Genomic DNA, 18,738 nt, shown 5'->3' with positions numbered 1-18,738 from the left:
TCATATAGTACGCCATGGCATAATAGCCCCATGTGAAGAAACCAGATTATATCTTAATTACCCAGATGACTATTTTTAGCAAACCAAGAAGAATATGCTGTTATCTACACTTTTGCTTTTAATCCTGTAAAATGGACTTGTAAGCTGATATTTCATATAACATAGTGTGCTCTTATTTTTGATGACTAGTGATGTTTGCTGATATCCTAATGATGCATCCTGCTGAGAAGTCAGTTTGTTGACTTCGAAAGCAGAGAGGGAAAAACTATGCAAATAGATTAAATAATCAAGTAATGCTACTTGATTTCATCAGCATTGTTCCCGTTATCTGTGAGGCTGGACTGAAGGACACTTGTTAGGTCTAAAATTAGGTTACATGCCTCTGTATAAAAGAGACTCAGAGACAGCCAGAGATTCTGCCAATACATATACATCCAAAGGACCAGAGACAGAACAGCAGTCAATATCATGGCACCATCACGAGGGACACGGATCTGTCATTCTACAGGAAACAACTTAAGGGATTTCGGCTCCGGTTGGAAGAATACAGATCAGCTCCACTGACCATTGCTGAACCATGGATACATTTGGGGAAAGCCACGATTGGGACCCACTGGTCGTCTGACTCCATGGAGACGTTTGGAGAAGCCAGGTTGTGATTCTCGGATCAATTGGCCTTGTACTTGATATGGACTGAATGGGCTGTCCTCTTCCTATGCTTATCGTTAACTTCTCTCTGTGTACGTGCCAAAGGTGTGGTAGTGACCCTGGAAGATCTGAAGTCACAGCTGTTATCCTGGCGAGTCAGCGGAAGGGTGAGACTCTGTAATGTGAACCATCTTGGGCACTGTGCTGGAATTGTTCTGTGTTATCTGCCTGCTTGTGGTTCAATCAAGCATTACCACACGGTTTTACCCACACCCTGTGTTGTCTGAGTAGCGTTATGCCCACGTTATAGGGAGAGCAGGCGTTAGGCGAGACGATCCCTGGTCCATGAGATTCCAGCTAGCGGACCCTGGGCGCCCACCGACCCCCGTGTCTCCATACCCCATATAGAGCTCCACAGTATAGTGGCCCCACATATTGCTTCACAGTATAATGGCCCCATATAAGTGCCCCAAAGTACACTGCTCAAAAAAATAAAGGGAACACTTAAACAACAGAATATAACTCCAAGTAAATCAAACTTCTGTGAAATCAAACTGTCCACTTAGGAAGCAACACTGTTTGACAATCAATTTCACATGCTGTTGTGCAAATGGAATAGACAACAGATGGAAATTATTGGCAAATATCAAGACACACTCAATAAAGGAGTGGTTCTGCAGGTGGGGACCACAGACCACATCTAAGTACCAATGCTTTCTGGCTGATATTTTGGTCACTTTTGAATGTTGGTTGTGCTTTCACGCTCGTGGTAGCACGAGACAGAATCTACAACACACACAAGTGGCTCCGGTAGTGCAGCTCATCCAGGATGGCACATCAATGCGAGCTGTGGCAAGAAGGTTTGCTGTGTATGTCAGCTAGTGTCCAGAGGCCGGAAGCGCTACCAGGAGATAGGCTAGTACACCGGGAGATGTGGAGGGGGCTGTAGGAGGGCAACAACTCAGCAGCAGGACCACTACCTGAGCCTTTGTGCAAGGAGGAACAGAAGGAGCACTGCCAGAGCCCTGTAAAATGACCTCCAGCAGGCCACAAATGTGCATGTGTCTGCACAATCAGTTAGAAACCAACTCCATGAGGATGGTCTGAGTGCCTTATGTCCACAGATGGGAGTTGTGCTCACAGCCCAACACCGTGCAGGACCCTTGGCATTTGCCACACAACACCAGGATTGTCAAATTCGCCCCATTGCCCTGTGCTCTTCACAGATGAAAGCAGGTTCACATTGAGCACATGTAACAGACGTGACAGAGTCTGGAGACACCGTGGATGGCGATCTGCAACATACTTCAGTATGACTGGTTTGGCAGTGGGTCAGTAATGATGTGGGGTGGCATTTCTTTGGAGGGCCACACAGCCCTCCATGTGCTCACCAAAGGTAGCCTGACTGCCATTAGGTACCAAGATGAGATCCTTCGACCCCTTGTAAGACCATATGCTGGTGCGGTTGGCCTTGAGTTCCTCCTAATGCAGGACAATGCCAGACCTCATGTGGCTGGAGTATGTCAGCAGTTCCTGCAAGATGGAGGTATTGAAGCTATGGACTGTCCCACCAGCTCCCCAGATCTGAATCAGATTGAACACATCTGGAACATCATGTCTCACACCATCCACCAACATTACATTGCACCACAGACTGTCCAGAAGTTGGCGGATGCTTTAGTCCAGGTCTGGGAGGAGATCCCTCAGGAGACCATCCGCCGCCTCATCAGGAGCATGCCCAGGTGTAATAGGGAGATCATACAGGCACGTGGAGGGCACACACACTACTGAGCATCATTTCCTTGGCTTGAGGCATTTCCACAGAAGTTGGATCAGCCTGTAACTTCATTTTCCACTTTGATTTTGAGCATCATTCCAACTCCAGACCTCCGTGGGATATTAGTTGTGATACGTTAATCATTTTTAGGTTATATTGTTCTCAACACATTCCACTATGTGATGAATAAAGATTTACAACTGGAATATTTCATTCAGTGATATCTAGGATGTGGGAATTTAGCGTTCCCTTTATTTTTTGAGCAGTGTATATTGGCCGGATATAGTGTTCCACGGTATAATGGCCCCATATAGTGCTCCACAGTATAATGGCCTCATATAGTGCTCCACAGTATAATGGCCTCATATAGTGCTCCACAGTATAGAGGTCTCATATAGTGTTCCACAGTATGATGGCCCCATATAATGCTCCACCATATATTGGCCCCATATAGTGCACCACAGTATAATGGCCTCATATAGACAACTACTGCAAGGAATTTGTATGTTCTCCCCATGTTTGTGTGGGTTTCCTCCAGGTTCTCCGGTTTCCTCCCACATTCCAATGACATACTGATAGGGAATTTAGTTTGTGAGCCCCATCGGGGACAGGGATGAAAATGTATGCAAAGCACTGCAGAATATGTTGGTGCTATAAAGAGACTATTATTATTATTATATAGTGCATCACAGTATAATGGCTCCATATAGTGCTCCATAGTATAATGGCAGCATATAATGCCCCACACTATAATAGCCTCTTATTGTACCCCGCAGTATAATTGCCCTATATACTGTTTCATGGTATACACAGCCTCTTATTCTACCCCACAGTATAATCGCCCCATATAATGCCCTAAAGTATAATGGCCTCATATAGTGCTCCACAGTATAAAGGCCTTATATAGTGCACCACAGTATAATGGCCCCATATAGTGCCCCTCAATGTAATGGCCCCATATAATGTTCCACAGTATATTATCCTCATGCAGTGTTCCACAGTATAATGGCCTCTTACAGTGCTTCTCAGTGTAATGGCTCCATATAGTGCCCAATAGTATAATGGCCCCATATAGTGCATCCTGGTATATGGCCGAATCTTGGCATATGTCCTTCAATCCTGGTATATGGCCCCTGGTATATGGCCCCATCTTGGCATATGGCATTTAATCCTGGTATATGGCCCCCATCCTGGTATATGACCCTCCATTCTTTTACATGGCTCGTCTATTCTGGTGTATGTCCCTCCATCCTGGTACACGGCCCCCATCCTCTTATATGGCCCCATATATTCCAATACATAGAAAAAACAAACACTTGTACTTACCTTCCCTGTGCTCCCACACAGCCCTGCATTCTGTTCATTGTGTTAGAGCACAGCAGATGAATGATCTCCCTGCTGTGCTCTGAACAGGTAGGCATTGAGCGGTGATCAGCAGCCTGTAATGTAATACTGATAACAGGCTGGGATCACCGCTCCCTGACACCTCTGCAGATACTCACCTCACACAGAACCGCCACTCCCCGGCAGCTCCAGTCATCGCACGCACTGAGGACTCTGTACGCTATGCCGGCAGCATACACTAAGAGCTACACAACTATGGCCGCAATCTCCTCCCACAGATGTGACCTGGACAGCCCATGGGGCGATCTCATGTCACAGCTAAGAGGCAGGAGAAGCAGCTTCAAAGCAAGAGATGTGATCAGACGGTGACCACAGCTTTTTATGCCCAAGAGTTGCTGTATTTGAGGCGTGTAAGTGTCATTCTCACACACACACACACACACACACACCCCAAAAAGCAAAAGGCAGCCCCAAGTGGCTGAAATAAAAAATAATTTAAAAGAAACTTAAAGTTGTACATTTAATTTTGTATTTAAACTAATTGATTATATAATAATTATTAAATATAACATTAAAAATCGAGGCACCTTCCATTTAATCAGGCCTACTGGCTTGAGCTAAGGACCTCGCTCTGCTGTTTATCTCCGCTGTGCTCCCTGCCTGGAATCCCACTGCCATTATGTCTCTGCTTTCCTTTAGAATGTACTAGCACAGTATGATGGCCCTCATAGACCCCACACAGGATTATGGCCCCCACAGCCCCTCATACAGTATTATGGCCACCGCAGTCTGTTACACAAAATAAGTACCCCCACTCAGTATGGAGACCCTAATAGTCCACCACATTCCTTTACTTGTTATAATGGCCCCCACAGCCCTCCACAATTTGATGCCCCCACAATTCCTGATATTTAAAAAAAACAACACACTACTCACCCAACCCTGTTCCCGAGGTGCGCTGCTCTGGTCTGTGCAGTGTGAGTACTGAGGCTCCATACTACAGGTGTGATGTAATGACGTCATTGTGCCTGCAGTGCACGGAGTCTCAGACTCACAGGCGAAGGTTGAATGGTGGATCAGGAGCCTTTGACTCCCTACTTCACTATTCTATTCAGCGGTATCACGGTCATGGGAGTGTGGATATCGCTGAAATTGTGATGATGGGGAAGGAGAGGGTGACCAGTGCCAAACCGCACAGAGTCCTCTCAATTCATGGACATTATAGCGGCCACATGGGCTGCCGCTATGGATGATACGCCCCTGACTATCCAAGTATTGTGTTTTAAATATCTTATTGGCTCTGGGTTCATTAGTATCTGCACCAAGAATGGGGCTAAGGGAGTATTTATTAATTAGCTGCGGGGTAGCTGGTGGAGTGGATGGTATCATATTGTGTGTGTAGTATTGCTTGGACATTAGAAAGCCATAGGATGTATTGAGGGAACATTATACTGTGTGGGGGGATGGCGGTACTGTAGGAACATGATACTGTTAGTGGGGGATGGCAGTCCTCTGGAAACATTTTACAGTGTGTGGTGGAATGGCAGTACTGTGGGAATATTATACTGTGTGGAGGGAATGACAGTACTGTGGGAGCATTATACTGTGTGTAGTGGAATGGCGGTACTGTGGGAACATTATACACTGTGTGGGGGATATCAGTACTGTGAGAACCTTATACTTTGTGGGGGGATATCAGTACTGTGGGAACATTATACTGTGTGGGGGGATATCAGTACTGTGGGAACATTATACACTGTGTGGGGGGATATCAGTACTGTGGGAACATTATACACTGTGTGGGGGGGAATGACAGTACTGTGGGAACATTATACTGTGTGTGGTTTAATGGTGGTACTGTGGTAACATTATACACTGTGTGGGGGGATATCAGTACTGTGGGAACATTATACACTGTGTGGGGGGGAATGACAGTACTGTGGGAACATTATACTGTGTGTGGTTTAATGGTGGTACTGTGGTAACATTATACACTGTGTGGGGGATATCAGTACTGTGGGAACCTTATACTGTGTGGAGGGAATGACAGTACTGTTGGAGCATTATACTGTGTGTGGTGGAATGGTGGTACTGTGGGAACATTATACACTGTGTGGGGGGATATCAGTACTGTGGGATCATTATACTGTGTGGAGGGAATGACAGTACTGTGGGAGCATTATCCTGTGTGGAGGGAATGACAGTACTGTGGGAGCATTATACACTGTGTGGGGGGATATCAGTACTGTGAGAACATTATACACTGTGTGGGGGGATATCAGTACTGTGGGAACCTTATACTGTGTGTAGTGGAATGGCGGTACTGTGGGAACATCATACATACTGCAGAAGTGGTGTAAGAGTGTGTGCTATTAGAAGTAAGAATCCTCAGCATGGTGCAGCATTTATACAAGATGACTGCCAACTGGAGTCCAGGCAAGACCCTGCGGAACCGATGGGAAGCGGGAGATTTTCAGAAAGGAAGAGTCTAGATAGTATCCCGGGAAAGGTGATTTTGATGACACAAGTACCTGACATAAAAGGCCAACCTGCCAAAGCAGGAGCAGATTTCGCATCAAGCAAAGGAACGGGCAGGATGTGTGCAGTGGAATAATGCGAGGTCAAGTGACTAGGCCATGGAAAGCACCCAAGGCAGCAGGTTGTGGCGCACCAGAACCAGAACCTGTGCGGCACCAGATAAGTCCCAGAGTCCAAGCTACGCCAGCCAAAGCCCGAGAACCAGACCGGAACCGGTCAAAACTCATAGGCCAGACTACACCAGGTAAGAGGCAGGTACCAGCCCTCACTACTTCGGATAAGAGAGACATATGCCGTTGGTCAAGCACCAACGATTCGTGAGGATATTCCACTTGGGAGTATATGCCTCCCAAGAAGAGCTGGTGTCTCGATTAAGCCGGGCCATTGCTTCTAGCACTGATGTACGGTACAGAGGTTGGTCCAGGATAGTACAACAGACAGGAAGGGGGCCAGTGAAGCAAAGGTGGACCAGCAAGTCTTGATAGCCTTTATCAGGAGGACTTGCAGCCTAGCGGGAAGAGCCGGAGACCTCCATTATGGCCTGTGTTCGCAGTAGAGCTAGTGGTGTGGCCTATATGTGTCGGGACTATCACCCTTGTCAGTAGCTAAAAAGTAACATACGGTTAAAGAAGGTTATTAAACTTAGAGTGAGCAGGAGAATTCATTGTATACACTGGCATGTAAAAAGTTTGGGCACCCCTGGTCAGAATAATTGTTATTGTGGACAGTTAAGCATGTTGATGATGAAATGATCGCTAAAAGGCCTAAAGTTAAAGATGACACATTCCCTTTGTATTTTAGGCAAAAAAATATATATATTTTACATTTAAAAAATTACAAAATAGAAAGTGGCCCGATGCAAAAGTTTGAGGACCCTGCATAGTTAGTACCTAGTAGCACCCCTTTCTGCAAATATCACAGCTTGTAAACACTTTTTGCAGCCAGCGTCTTTAAATTTTTGTTTGAGGAATTTTCATCCATTCTTACTTGGAAAATTCTTCCAGTTCTTTGAAATTCCTGGTGATCTTGCTTCCTCTGCTATTTTGAGGTCTTGCCACAGATTTTCAATGATGTTCAGATCAGGGGACTGTGAGCTATTGTAAAACCTTCAGCTTGCACCTTTTTGAGGTAGTCTATTGTGGATTTTGACATGTGTTTAGGATCATTATCTATCTGAAGAAGACATTCTTTTCTAACTTCAGCTGTTTTACAGATGATGTTTGCAACAAAAATGTGTTGAAATTTCATTGAATCCATTCTTCACTCTATCCGTGAAATGTGGCAACACAGCCCCAAAGAATGTTTGATCTACCCCCATGCGGCGGCGGTGGTGGTTTTGCCTCTCTAATAAATCTACAAGAAGCTCTCACAGAAATTTTGCTCGGTCTTCCAGACCTTATCTTGGCCTCCACTGTCCCTGTTAACTGCCATTTTTGTTACATTTTGATCTGAGGAAAGGGCAACTTGCATGCACTTTGCTAACTTCTTATAGCCTTCTCCTGCTTTGTGGGCCTCCACCATTTTCAGAGTGCTAGGAATCTGTTTAGAAGAATCCATGGCTGCTGTTTTTGGCACAAGGTTAGAGGAGGCTGGGTTTTTATAAAGATGGGAAATTCGCATCACCTGGCCTTTCCTAATGATGATAGTGAACAAGTCATAACCCTAACAGGTTAATTAAGGTCTGAAACCTTGGTAAAAGTTATCTGAGCACTCAAATCTTCAAGGGTGCCCAAACTTTTGCATCAGCATATTTTCCTTTTTTGAATTTTTAAAATGTGAAAGATGACAATTTTTTTGGCATAAATACAAAGGAAATGTGTCATCTTCACCTTTATATCTTTTAAAGATCATTTCATCTTCAATTTGCTTAACTGTCCACAACAACATTAATTTGACCAGGGGTGTCCAAACTTTTACATGCCACTGTATAAAACAGAACAATGGTGGCTAAAACAAGACTGAGCACAAGACCTTCACAGCCATCTACACATCATAGGGGAGATGTCTTGACACCTTCTCTCCATCTACCTGATGATCCTGAGGAACATTGGGATCTTCTTGTTTACAGTCCTGTGGGAGAAGAGGATGGGGACATCTCTCTGGTGTGGTCTTCTTAATGGATAGATCTGGAGGAAACATACAGGGACTGAATTCATTCTTTACATACAGATAATTATAGGCCGTGTGTATTTAGTCCTGTGTCCTGTACCTGGTGATGTGAGGGGCTCTGGAACCTGCATCATAACGTCCTTGTATACATCTTTGTGTCCTTCTAAATACTCCCACTCTTCCTTGGAGAAATAGACAGCGACATCCTGACACCTTATAGGAACCTGTCAACATACAATGATACCGTCATCCACCCGATCCCTTCATAGCATTACTGTATAATGTCCCAGCATTCCCAGCAGTGTCACCTCTCCAGTCAGCAGCTCAATCATCTTGTAGGCGAGTTCTAGGACCTTCTGGTCATTGATGTCCTCATGTATCAGGGGGTGAGGTGGAAGCCACGCGATTGGGCTCAGGGGTCTTCCCCATCCCTCAGACACAGGGTCCTGAAAGCACTCACTAGAGGTCTTCTTCACTACTTTGTAATCCTGGTAATGGATAGACACATTGATAAATCTCACTACAGACATTTCCAGAGTCCTCACCTCTCCAGTTCTGTCCATTTGTTATTCCCATAGATAAGAATGATGTCGTCTGAAGTCATCAGAATCTCTCACCTCTCCAGTAAGCCGGAAGAGGATCTCTAGGGTGAGGTGTATTATCCTCTCTGCCATCTTGTCTCTGTCCATATCCATCCTTGATGGGTAATTCAGGAAAATTCTCTTCTATAGAAGATCTTCACTGAGAGGATCAGATATTGTAGAGCCTTGAATGAGAAGAAGATGAAGCGATGTAACATCATAAAAATCCTGTGTAATAATACAATTACTAGCGATAATAAGGGAAACATATGAGGAGATTTATTATTTTACAGTATTTAGTTTTCTTCTTACATCTACTAATAAAACCTATATATTTAGGCCACAGACAACAAGCAGTTTCTTCCTTGGAGTCGGTAGCTGAATACGTTTCTCATAGACTCATCTTCCATAACGCTAATTCTCGTCTCATTTACCGACACTGGAATCGGCATTACCATGCGAGTGGTAAATGGGTCGACACTGCCCTCACAGATAACACACCAGACCATCCCTTTCACGCTGTCCATGTCGACATCTCATCAGGAGATTATATCTCTGCTCGTCATTCCTGAGGGAATTGACGAGGTCCTGTTAGGGATGCCTTGGCTACGGTACCATTCTCCTCATATTGAGTGGTCCACAGGCAGAATTTTGGGATGGGGTGAATCTTGTGGGGGTAGATGTCAGAGGGAATGCGTTCAGGTTGCTACTACAGAGGTACCCGCAGATCTCTCCTCTCTCCCCAAGCAATATTGGCCCTATGCGGACGTGTTCTCCAAAAAGGCTGCGGAGACTCTTCCGCCTCACCGCCCCTATGACTGTCCTATTAACCTCTTGCCTGGTGCTGAGCCTCCACGGGGTCGAGTCTATCCGTTATCTCTCCCAGAGATGGAGGCAATGTCACAGTACATCCAGGAAAATCTGGCAAGAGGATTCATTAGGAAGTCAGTGTCACCTGCAGGGGCTGGGTTCTTAGTCGTGCAGAAGAACGGGGAACTACGTCCATGCATAGATTACAGGAGTCTTAACGCCATCACCGTTAAGAATAAGTATCCTTTGCCCCTGATATCTGAGCTCTTTGATAGGCTTCGGGGAGCGAGGGTATTTACAAAATTTGATCTGCGGGGTGCTTACAATCTGATTCGCATCCGTGAGGGGGATGAATGGAAGACTGATTTTAACACCAGGGATGGGCACTATGAATATCTGGTGATGCCCTTCGGGCTCTGTAATGCCCCAGCCATTTTCCAAGACTTTGTGAACGACATCTTCCGGGATATGCTCACCACCTCGGTCATAGTCTATCAAGATGATATTCTCATCTACTCTCCAGATATTGACTCCCATCGGAGAGATGTTCGCAAAGTCTTCGACCTCTTACGGACAAATTCCCTCTACGCAAAGTTGGAGAAATGTGTGATTGAGCAGGAGTCCTTACCTTTTCTGGGCTATATCATCTCTGCCCAGGGATTGGATATGGATCCTGCCAAACTACAGGCTGTGATGGACTGGTAGGAACCCCATTCTCTTAAAGCGGTGCAGCGCTTTATGGGGTTCATTAATTACTATCGCCAGATCATTCCACACTTCTCAACTTTGGTAGCTTCCTTGGTTGCCCTCACCAAGAAGGGAGCAAATCCCAAATTGTGGTCTGAGGAGGTCTCCAAGGCCTTTCTCTCCATTAAGTCACACTTCGCTAGCGCTCCCATCCTACGTCGCCCCGATGTAGATAAGCCATTTATAATGGAGGTGGATGCCTCATCTGTTGGTGCTGGAGCAGTCCTTTTCCAAAAGGATGCTCAAGGTCGGAAGCATCCTAGCTTCTTCTTTCCTAAGACCTTCTCACCAGCAGAGAGGAATTATTCCATTGGGGACAGGGAGTTGCTAGCCATGAAGTTGGCCTTCTCGGAGTGGAGACATCTCTTGGAGGGAGCTCGTTTTCCCTTCCAAGTCTTCACAGATCACAAGAATTTGGTGTACCTGCAGACAGCCCAGTGGTTAAATTCTCGCCAGGCAAGATGGTCCTTGTTCTTCTCCCGGTTCCATTTCACCCTCCATTTTCTTTCCGTGGAGAAGAACATTCGTGCCGACGCTCTCTCTCACTCTGTTGTATCATCTGAGGAGGAGCCTCGGCTTATTGTCCCCACCGAGAGCCTCAGAACTGTGGCCCCGGTTTCGCTCAAGTCTGTGCCTCCGGGCAAGACTTTTGTACCATCCAATCTGCATCTGGAGGTTCTCTCTTGGGCTTACTCGTCCAGGGTGGCTGGACATTTTGGGCCCAAAAGGACATCTGAGCTATTGGCGAGGACATATTGGTGGCCGTATATGGCTCGTGACGTCGCAGACTATGTTCGGGCGTGTGTCTCTTGCGCCAAGAACAAGTCTCCTTGGCAACGGCCAGCTGGGTTGCTTTACCACAAGGCCGGTGGCGGACAGGCCCTGGGAGATGGTCGGGATGTACTTTATGGTGGGCTTACCCAAGTCTCGTAGCTGCACCATTATCTGGGTGATCACCGACCATTTTTCCAAAATGGTGCACTTGGTGCCTCTTCCATGGCTACCTTCTGCACGGGCTCTGGCAGCGTTGTTCATCAAGCATATCTTTCGCCTACACGGTATGCCGGACAAAATTGTCAGTGACTGGGGTCCCCAGTTTGCATCTTGATTCTGTTGAGAGCTTTGTCATCTACTCAGTATTGAGTTGAATCTCTCCTCGGCATATCATCCCGAGACGAATGGGTTGGTTGAGAGGGCCAACCAGACCTTGGTCACATATTTACGACATTTTGTTTCTGCCAGGCAGAATGACAGGGCATCCTTGCTACCGTGGGCAGAGTTTGCGCTTAACAACGCTGTAGCCGACTCCACCGGTCAGACTCCATTCCTCCTAAATTACGGCCAGCATCCGCGGGTGCCTGTGCCCATGCCAGTGTCTTCCGCTGACTCCAGGGTGGCAGACTGGGCTGTGGAAGCACGTGACATTTGGGACCACACTCAGGATGCCATTCGGGCCTCCAAGGAGAGAATGAGGACCTCCGCCGATGCTCATCGATGCCCCGCTCCGATCTTTGCTCCTGGCGACTGGGTGTGGCTCTCCGCCCGTAACATCAGGCTGTGAGTTGAGTCCACTAAGTTTGCACCTTGCTACTTGGGTCCCTTCAAGGTCCTCGAATAGGTTAACCCTGTGGTCTACCGTCTGGCCCTTCCTCCACGCCTGGGTATCACCGACACCTTTCATGTGTCCCTCTTGAAGCCCATATACATGTCCCAGTTTTCCAAGTCATCTGCCGGGACATCGGGTTCGTCTACGGACGATTACGAGGTGAACGCTATTTTGGGGTGCAAGGTGGTACGTGACAAAAAATTCTATTTGGTGGATTGGAAGGGTTATGGCCCAGAGGACAGGTCCTGGGAGCCTGCTGAACACATTCGGGCTCCACAGCTCTTTGCTGCCTTCGAGCGTAGCGAGGTCCATGGAGGGGGGGGGGGCCCTAGTAGGGGGGTAATGTTAGGTGTCGAGATCCTGCCTCTGCACAGGGGGAATTTCAAACCATCTCCCCTGCGGTCTCCCATTCTTCTCTAGCCGCAGTGGAGTCTGCTCAGTGGAGACGTCGGTCCCAGCATCTAGCACAGGCTGATACTGGACGACTGGTTACTGCTGCCTTTCCAGCTTCTGCCATTGTAGTCAGTACTGGGCAGCGGCGAGCAGACGTATTTGGGACGAAGTCCTGCTCTTCCCTTTCTTAGCATGCCCAGGGCAAGATCTCTCGTTGGAGATCAAGGATCACACACTTAGATACTGCAGCAAATCCCATTGGTAATTTAGGAAGTTCCTGAAGGTTTTCTTCTGTGGCTGACTCCCATTGGTCCTTCTGGGAAGGTCCTGTTCTTGCTGCAGCTATAAAAGGTTTGCATGGTCGCACGGCCATGCGCTAGTGTACATTTGGAATCGTGTGTGTGTTGATGAGTGTAAGTCGTTCTTTAAAATCCCCTCCCTTGTGTACGACTGTTCGCAAAAGGTGGATGCTTGCTGTCTAGCGCCCGACTAAGCTGTCAACACAAAGACACATGATACAGCGTCTATTGCTGTAACCGCCAGTGCGTCGCCGTGCGCTTATAGAGTGCTTTCCTATCCCAAGTCTGGGTGGTTAGTGGGTCCGCCAAAGCGGCACAGCACGCACTCTTGTGCTTTAAGTTATATTTTCTGTTACTTTGACACCCCAGTTGCGGTGTCGAGCGCAAGTGGTCTGAACGTACACTCTACTCCTGTGTCTTAGGATAGAGTCCTGAGACTCCTTGCTTGCGCTCTTGGTGCGGTACCGCGGCCCTGTGATGCAACAGAGTTTGCTTCATTCACACAGGGTGAAGTTAACCCGTGTGTGTATCCACATTGTACCGCCATATAGTCCGTCATTACTCAGCAGCAGGTTCCATCTCTGCATGGTGGACCGCGGGCTGCGAGTGCACCTTATACCATCTCTCTTATAATTTGGTGCGTTCCGCTAGCCCTAACACATTGTGATTCTTATAAGGAGACAACACAAAAGCCTGCTAAATACAACATTTTATAACAACCCCACAATCTGTGACTCTTCAGGGTAAATCGCTCTCTCACCATTGGATTAGAGCTGATACTATGAAGCTAAAGTGACTAAACAGACTTTCTGTCACCTCCATAAAGGGGCACTTTTCCGTGTTTGTCAGAACTGTCCGAGGATTATTAGAGGTGATAGTTCCCCCAATTAGAAGGGACACCTGTGGATATTGGGGTCTTTACCTGCTACAGTTTTGATGTGGAACCTCCCCCACATAGGGAATAATGAAGCCTCCAGCACCGACCTCCACCCGCAGAGCCGCACTCCACATAGAGAATAATGGAGCCTCCAGCACCGACCTCCACCCGCAGAGCCGCACTCCACATAGAGAATAATGGAGCCTCCAGCACCGACCTCCACCCGCAGAGCCGCACTCCACATAGAGAATAATGGAGCCTCCAGCACCGACCTCCACCCGCAGAGCCGCACTCCACATAGAGAATAATGGAGCCTCCAGCACCGACCTCCACCCGCAGAGCCGCACTCCACATAGAGAATAATGGAGCCTCCAGCACCGACCTCCACCCACAGAGCCGCACTCCACATAGAGAATAATGGAGCCTCCAGCACCGACCTCCACCCGCAGAGCCCCACTCCACAGAGAGAATAATGGAGCCTCCAGCACCTACCTCGCGAACACCACATATATGGCAGTTCTGTGTGCACAGGACCTGTGATGAGGTCACAGGAGGGGAGGAGTCAGGGGTCACATGATCAGGGGCCTCAGTGTATGCAGGACTCTGCTGTGCTGGTTGTCATGGTGCTGGATGAGGGGAAGTTTATGTGTGGGGTCAGGAGGGGTTTACACTGTGGATGTAGCAGAGCCGTGTGTGTATGAGGTGTACGGAGCGGAGCCATGTTCGTACGAGCTGTGTGGAGCTAAGCCGTATGTACGAGGTGTATGAGTTGTATATAGTGGAGCCGTGTGGTTACGAGGTGTATGTAGTGGCGCCGTGTGAGTACAGAGCGGAGCTTTTTCCATGTTTTGGTTCGTTTAATAAGTAGATTTTGTATAAAACAATGATTGGATCCATCTGAATATCACATATTTTGTTCCCCAATATTTCCTCTATTTTTCCCATCTGAGTATTATCGTCTTGTGTCTTTTTTCCTTCTTCCTAATATTATACTTTGCTCCGCACAGGGCGTCTTGCTAAAGACTAAGGACTACAAAGCCCAGGAACGTTCTTGGCTCGGTCACGTAAATCCAGTTTCCAATAACAAACCACCAACTGGCGGCTCTGGGGCTCGGAGTATGAAGGATTTTAACGTTTTGATAAAACAATCTACTCTTTATACGAACAAAAACCTGGAGGAACAAAGCTTTCCTGGAAATGATCTTCCCCAACAATTAATCCTGAGAGGATTGCGGACACGTGTGAGACCTTCTTCTCTTATTGAGGAAGTTCATCAATAACTGGGAAATATTTGCAATAACAGCTCAAAGAAATTCATAGAACTTTCATTCAGTTTTATAGCATTATCCCTGGTCAAAATTACTGTTATTGTGAACAGTTAGGCAAGTTGAAGATGAAAAGATCTCTAAATCTCTAAAAGGCCTAAAGTTAAAGATATCACATTTCCTTTGTCTTTTAATTAAAAAAAATATATATTGTCATTTTTTACATTTTAAACATTACAAAAAGGAAAATAGGGCAATGCCTATAGGGTGTGGGCACCCTTGAAGACTTGTCTGCTCAGATAACTATGATCAAGATTTCAGACCTTAATTAGCCTGTCAGGGTTATGGCTTGTTAACTCTCATTGATTAGGAAAGGCCAGGTGATGCAAATTTCCCAGCCTTATAAAACCCAGCCTCCTCCAACCTTGTGCCAAAAAACAGCAGTCATTGGTTCTTCTAAGCAGCTGTCTAGCGCTCTGAAAATATAAATGGTGGAGGCTCACAAAGCAGGAGAAGGCTGTAAGAAGATAGCAAAGCGTTTTCTTCAAGTTGCCATTTCCTCAGTTCGAAATGTAATTAAGAAATGGCATTTAACAGGAACAATGGAGGTCAAGGTACGGTCTGGAAGACCAAGCAAAATTTCAGTGAGAGCTGTTTGTAGGATTGCTACAAAAGCGAATCTGTACCTCACTTGACTGTAAGGGTAAGTGCATACATTGCGGATTTGGCTGCGGATCCGCAGTGGATTTGACTCTGCGGATTCACAGCAGTTTTCCATCCGGTTTACAGTACCATGTAAACCTATGGAAAACAAAATCCGCATGTGTACATGCTGTGGAAAATACAGCGCAGAAACGCTGCATTGTATTTTCCGCAGCATGTCAATTCTTTGTGCAGATTCTGCAGCGATTTACACCTGCTCCTCAATAGAAATTCGCAGGTGTAAAACCGCAGGTGAAATCCGCACAAAAAACACAGGAAATCTGCAGGCAAAACGCTGTGCGTTTTACCTGCAGATTTTTCAAAGACGGCTCAGAAAAATCCGCACACGAATCTGCAACGTGGGCACATAGCCTACAAGACCTCCAGAAACATTTAGCAGACTCTGAAGTTGTGGTACATTGTTCTACTGGTCAGAGACACCTGCACAAATATGTCCTTCATGGAAGAGCCATCAGAAAAAAAACCTCTTCTGTGTCTTCACCATAAAATTCAGCATCAGAAGTATGCAAAAGAACATATAAACAAGCCTGATGCATTTTGGATACAAGTTCTTTGGACCGATGAGGTTAAAATAGAACTATTTGGCCTCAATGGTTAAAGGTATGTGTGGAGAAAAAGGGCACAGAGTTTCAGGAAAAGAACATCTACCTATTATGCATGGGGGTGAATCAATCATGCTTTGGGTTGTGTTGCAGCCAATAGCATGAGGAACATTTCCTGGGTAGAGCAAAGAATGGATTCAAGAAAATTTCAACAAATCATTGATGCAAACATAACAGCATCTGTAAAAAAGCTGAAGGTGAAAAGAGGATGGCTTCTACAAATGGATAATGATCCTAAACACACGTCACAATCCACAATAGACAACCTCAAAAGGCACAAGCTGAAGTTTTTACAATGGCCCTCACAGTCCCCCGATCTGAACATCATTGAAAATTTGTGGCTAGACCTCAACTAGCTAGAAATTGAAAAGTTTTGAAAAGGAAGAATGGATGAAAGTACCTTAAAAACAGAGGAAGACTCTTGTCTGGCAACAAAATGCATTACAACCTGTGATTCTTGAAAAAGAGGGTGTTACCAGGGCTGTGGAGTCGGTAAGCCAAACTTCCGACTCCTCAATTCTCATGACACAGACTCCAACACCGACTCCGACTCCTTCATACATGGCTCATGTTTCAGTTTAAGTGATAAATTTACTGTAGTAAAATGGTAACATCAGGCTTTTAATCTTTATTATGATACAATAATCAAGCCATTTAGATAGAACATAAAATATGTTTATTATATTTATTATACACTCTGCAGTAAGTGGGAAAAAAACAGTTTTCAACAAAAACGCACTTGTACTAAACAACATTTTTGCAGTCTATGAATTTGTTCTGAGAAATAGTATCGCCTCCATCAGATCCTCCTTTATAGATTACCTCAAATCTGACTGTAACAACTCTGCTGGCATCACAACATGGCCTCATCTCTCACACTATCTTACCCACTGCTCCAGGTCATGTTGCGGTTTCTGTTTCTCGCCAGCTCCATATTCTGTGTCTCTGCTCTCTGCATGCTTCCTGGCTGTGTGCATAGGGGGGGGCGGCGCCTGAACTCTCTGTATATAGTGCAGCTCCACCCACTGGACTGGGCCTGTGCAATGTGTTAGCTCAGTTTGTGTTTTGCTTCTGAGTTTGCCAGGCCTTGCTCTGAGTTACTCCCTCTCTGGAGGCTTTTCTCTGTCTTATTGCCTTGATCTTGTTGTCCGCCCTCCAGGAGGCAGTATATCCTGGTCCCTGTGTCTTTGTCCTTGTTTCTTACCTTGTTCCATTTCCTTGTCTGAACTTAGTCTTATCTCGGTCTCCTTGTCTGTGGCTTCCTTCCCTGCTGTGTCTTTCCTCGTGTTCTCAGTCTGCTTACACTATGCACTCTTGTGGCGCTGCCTGCTCTGTACCTTTGTGGCTTTACCTCTGCTCCGCACTCCTGCGGTTCTGCTCCTTTCTACTCTGCTTATCTTCTGCTACTGCAGTAATCTCTTGCTGCAGCTCCTCTCCGCATTCCTTGCGGTTCTCTGCTTTGCTGCTGCAGAAACCTCTTGCTGCAGCTCCTCTCCACATTCCTTGTGGCTCCGCTCTGCTTAGCCTCTGCTGCTGCAGTAATCTCTTGCTGCAGCTCCTTTCTGCATTCCTTGCGGTTCTGCTCTGCTTTGCCGCTGCAGAAACCTCTTGCTGCAGCTCCTCTCCACATTCCTTGTGGCTCCGCTCTGCTTAGCTTCGGCTGCTGCAGTAATCTCTTGCTGCAGCTTCTCTCCATATTCCTTGTGGTTCTGCTCTGCTTAGCTTTTATTGCTGCACTAACTCTTGCTGCTCTACCGCTCCTATCCACAGCCTTCTGGTTCTTTTCCTGTGTGAACAGGTCCCAACCTGTTCCTTCATTCTCCTTTCCTTCTGGCTTGTTTCCATACCTGCATCTCCTGTGTGAACAGGTCCCAACCTGTTCCTCCATACTTCATATCCGTACCTGCACCTCCAGTGTGAACAGGCCCCTACCTGTTCCTTCATACTACATATCCGTATCTGCACCTCCTGTGTGAACAGGTCCCTACCTGTTCCTTCATACACACCAACCAGTCCTGTGTTCCTGCCATCCCTGCCAGTCCTGTGTTCCTGCCAGCCGTTTCTGCCGTGTCTGCCAGCCATGTGTTCTCTGCCACACCAACCAGCTCTGTGTTCTGTGCCGTGCCTGCCAGCCCTGTGTTCTGTGCCATGCCTGCCAGCCCTGTGTTCTTTGCCGTGCTTGCCAGCCCTGTGTTCTCTGCCGTGCCTGCCAGCCCTGTATTTTCTGCCGTGTCTCTGCCAGCCCTGTGTCTCAGCCGTGCTCTTCTGCCAGTCCTGCCTTATGCCCGCACCTGTCCTAGTGTTCCTGTCTCCCAAGTGGGATCAGCAGCCACAGCCAGACACCACCCTGGAGTAGCACCTGGCAGCTGCCTGCTGCACAAGCCTGACCTCACCATCAGAGGCTCCAGAGGCAGCTGTC

The 18,738-nt window shown here is 46.8% G+C and overlaps 1 protein-coding gene across 1 annotated transcript in view; it reads right to left on the bottom strand.

Moving 5' to 3' along the window:
• Positions 1-14,246, bottom strand: part of LOC143766419 (uncharacterized) — a 32,551-nt gene extending 18,305 nt beyond the window's left edge. The window contains exons 1-5 of the mRNA XM_077254094.1: positions 14,222-14,246; positions 9,034-9,182; positions 8,725-8,904; positions 8,517-8,640; positions 8,336-8,433 (exon numbers count right to left, since the gene is read on the bottom strand). Coding sequence (XP_077110209.1) covers positions 8,336-8,433; positions 8,517-8,640; positions 8,725-8,904; positions 9,034-9,111 — 480 coding nt within the window. The 5' untranslated portion in view covers positions 9,112-9,182; positions 14,222-14,246. The remainder of the gene's footprint in view (positions 1-8,335; positions 8,434-8,516; positions 8,641-8,724; positions 8,905-9,033; positions 9,183-14,221) is intronic.
• Between the last annotated feature and the right edge of the window lie 4,492 nt (positions 14,247-18,738).

Source organism: Ranitomeya variabilis, chromosome 4, assembly GCF_051348905.1.
Source record: "Ranitomeya variabilis isolate aRanVar5 chromosome 4, aRanVar5.hap1, whole genome shotgun sequence".
Lineage (NCBI taxonomy): Eukaryota > Metazoa > Chordata > Amphibia > Anura > Dendrobatidae > Ranitomeya > Ranitomeya variabilis.
Note: the sequence above shows the minus strand (reverse complement) of the source record. Positions and strands in the feature narration are given on the sequence as shown.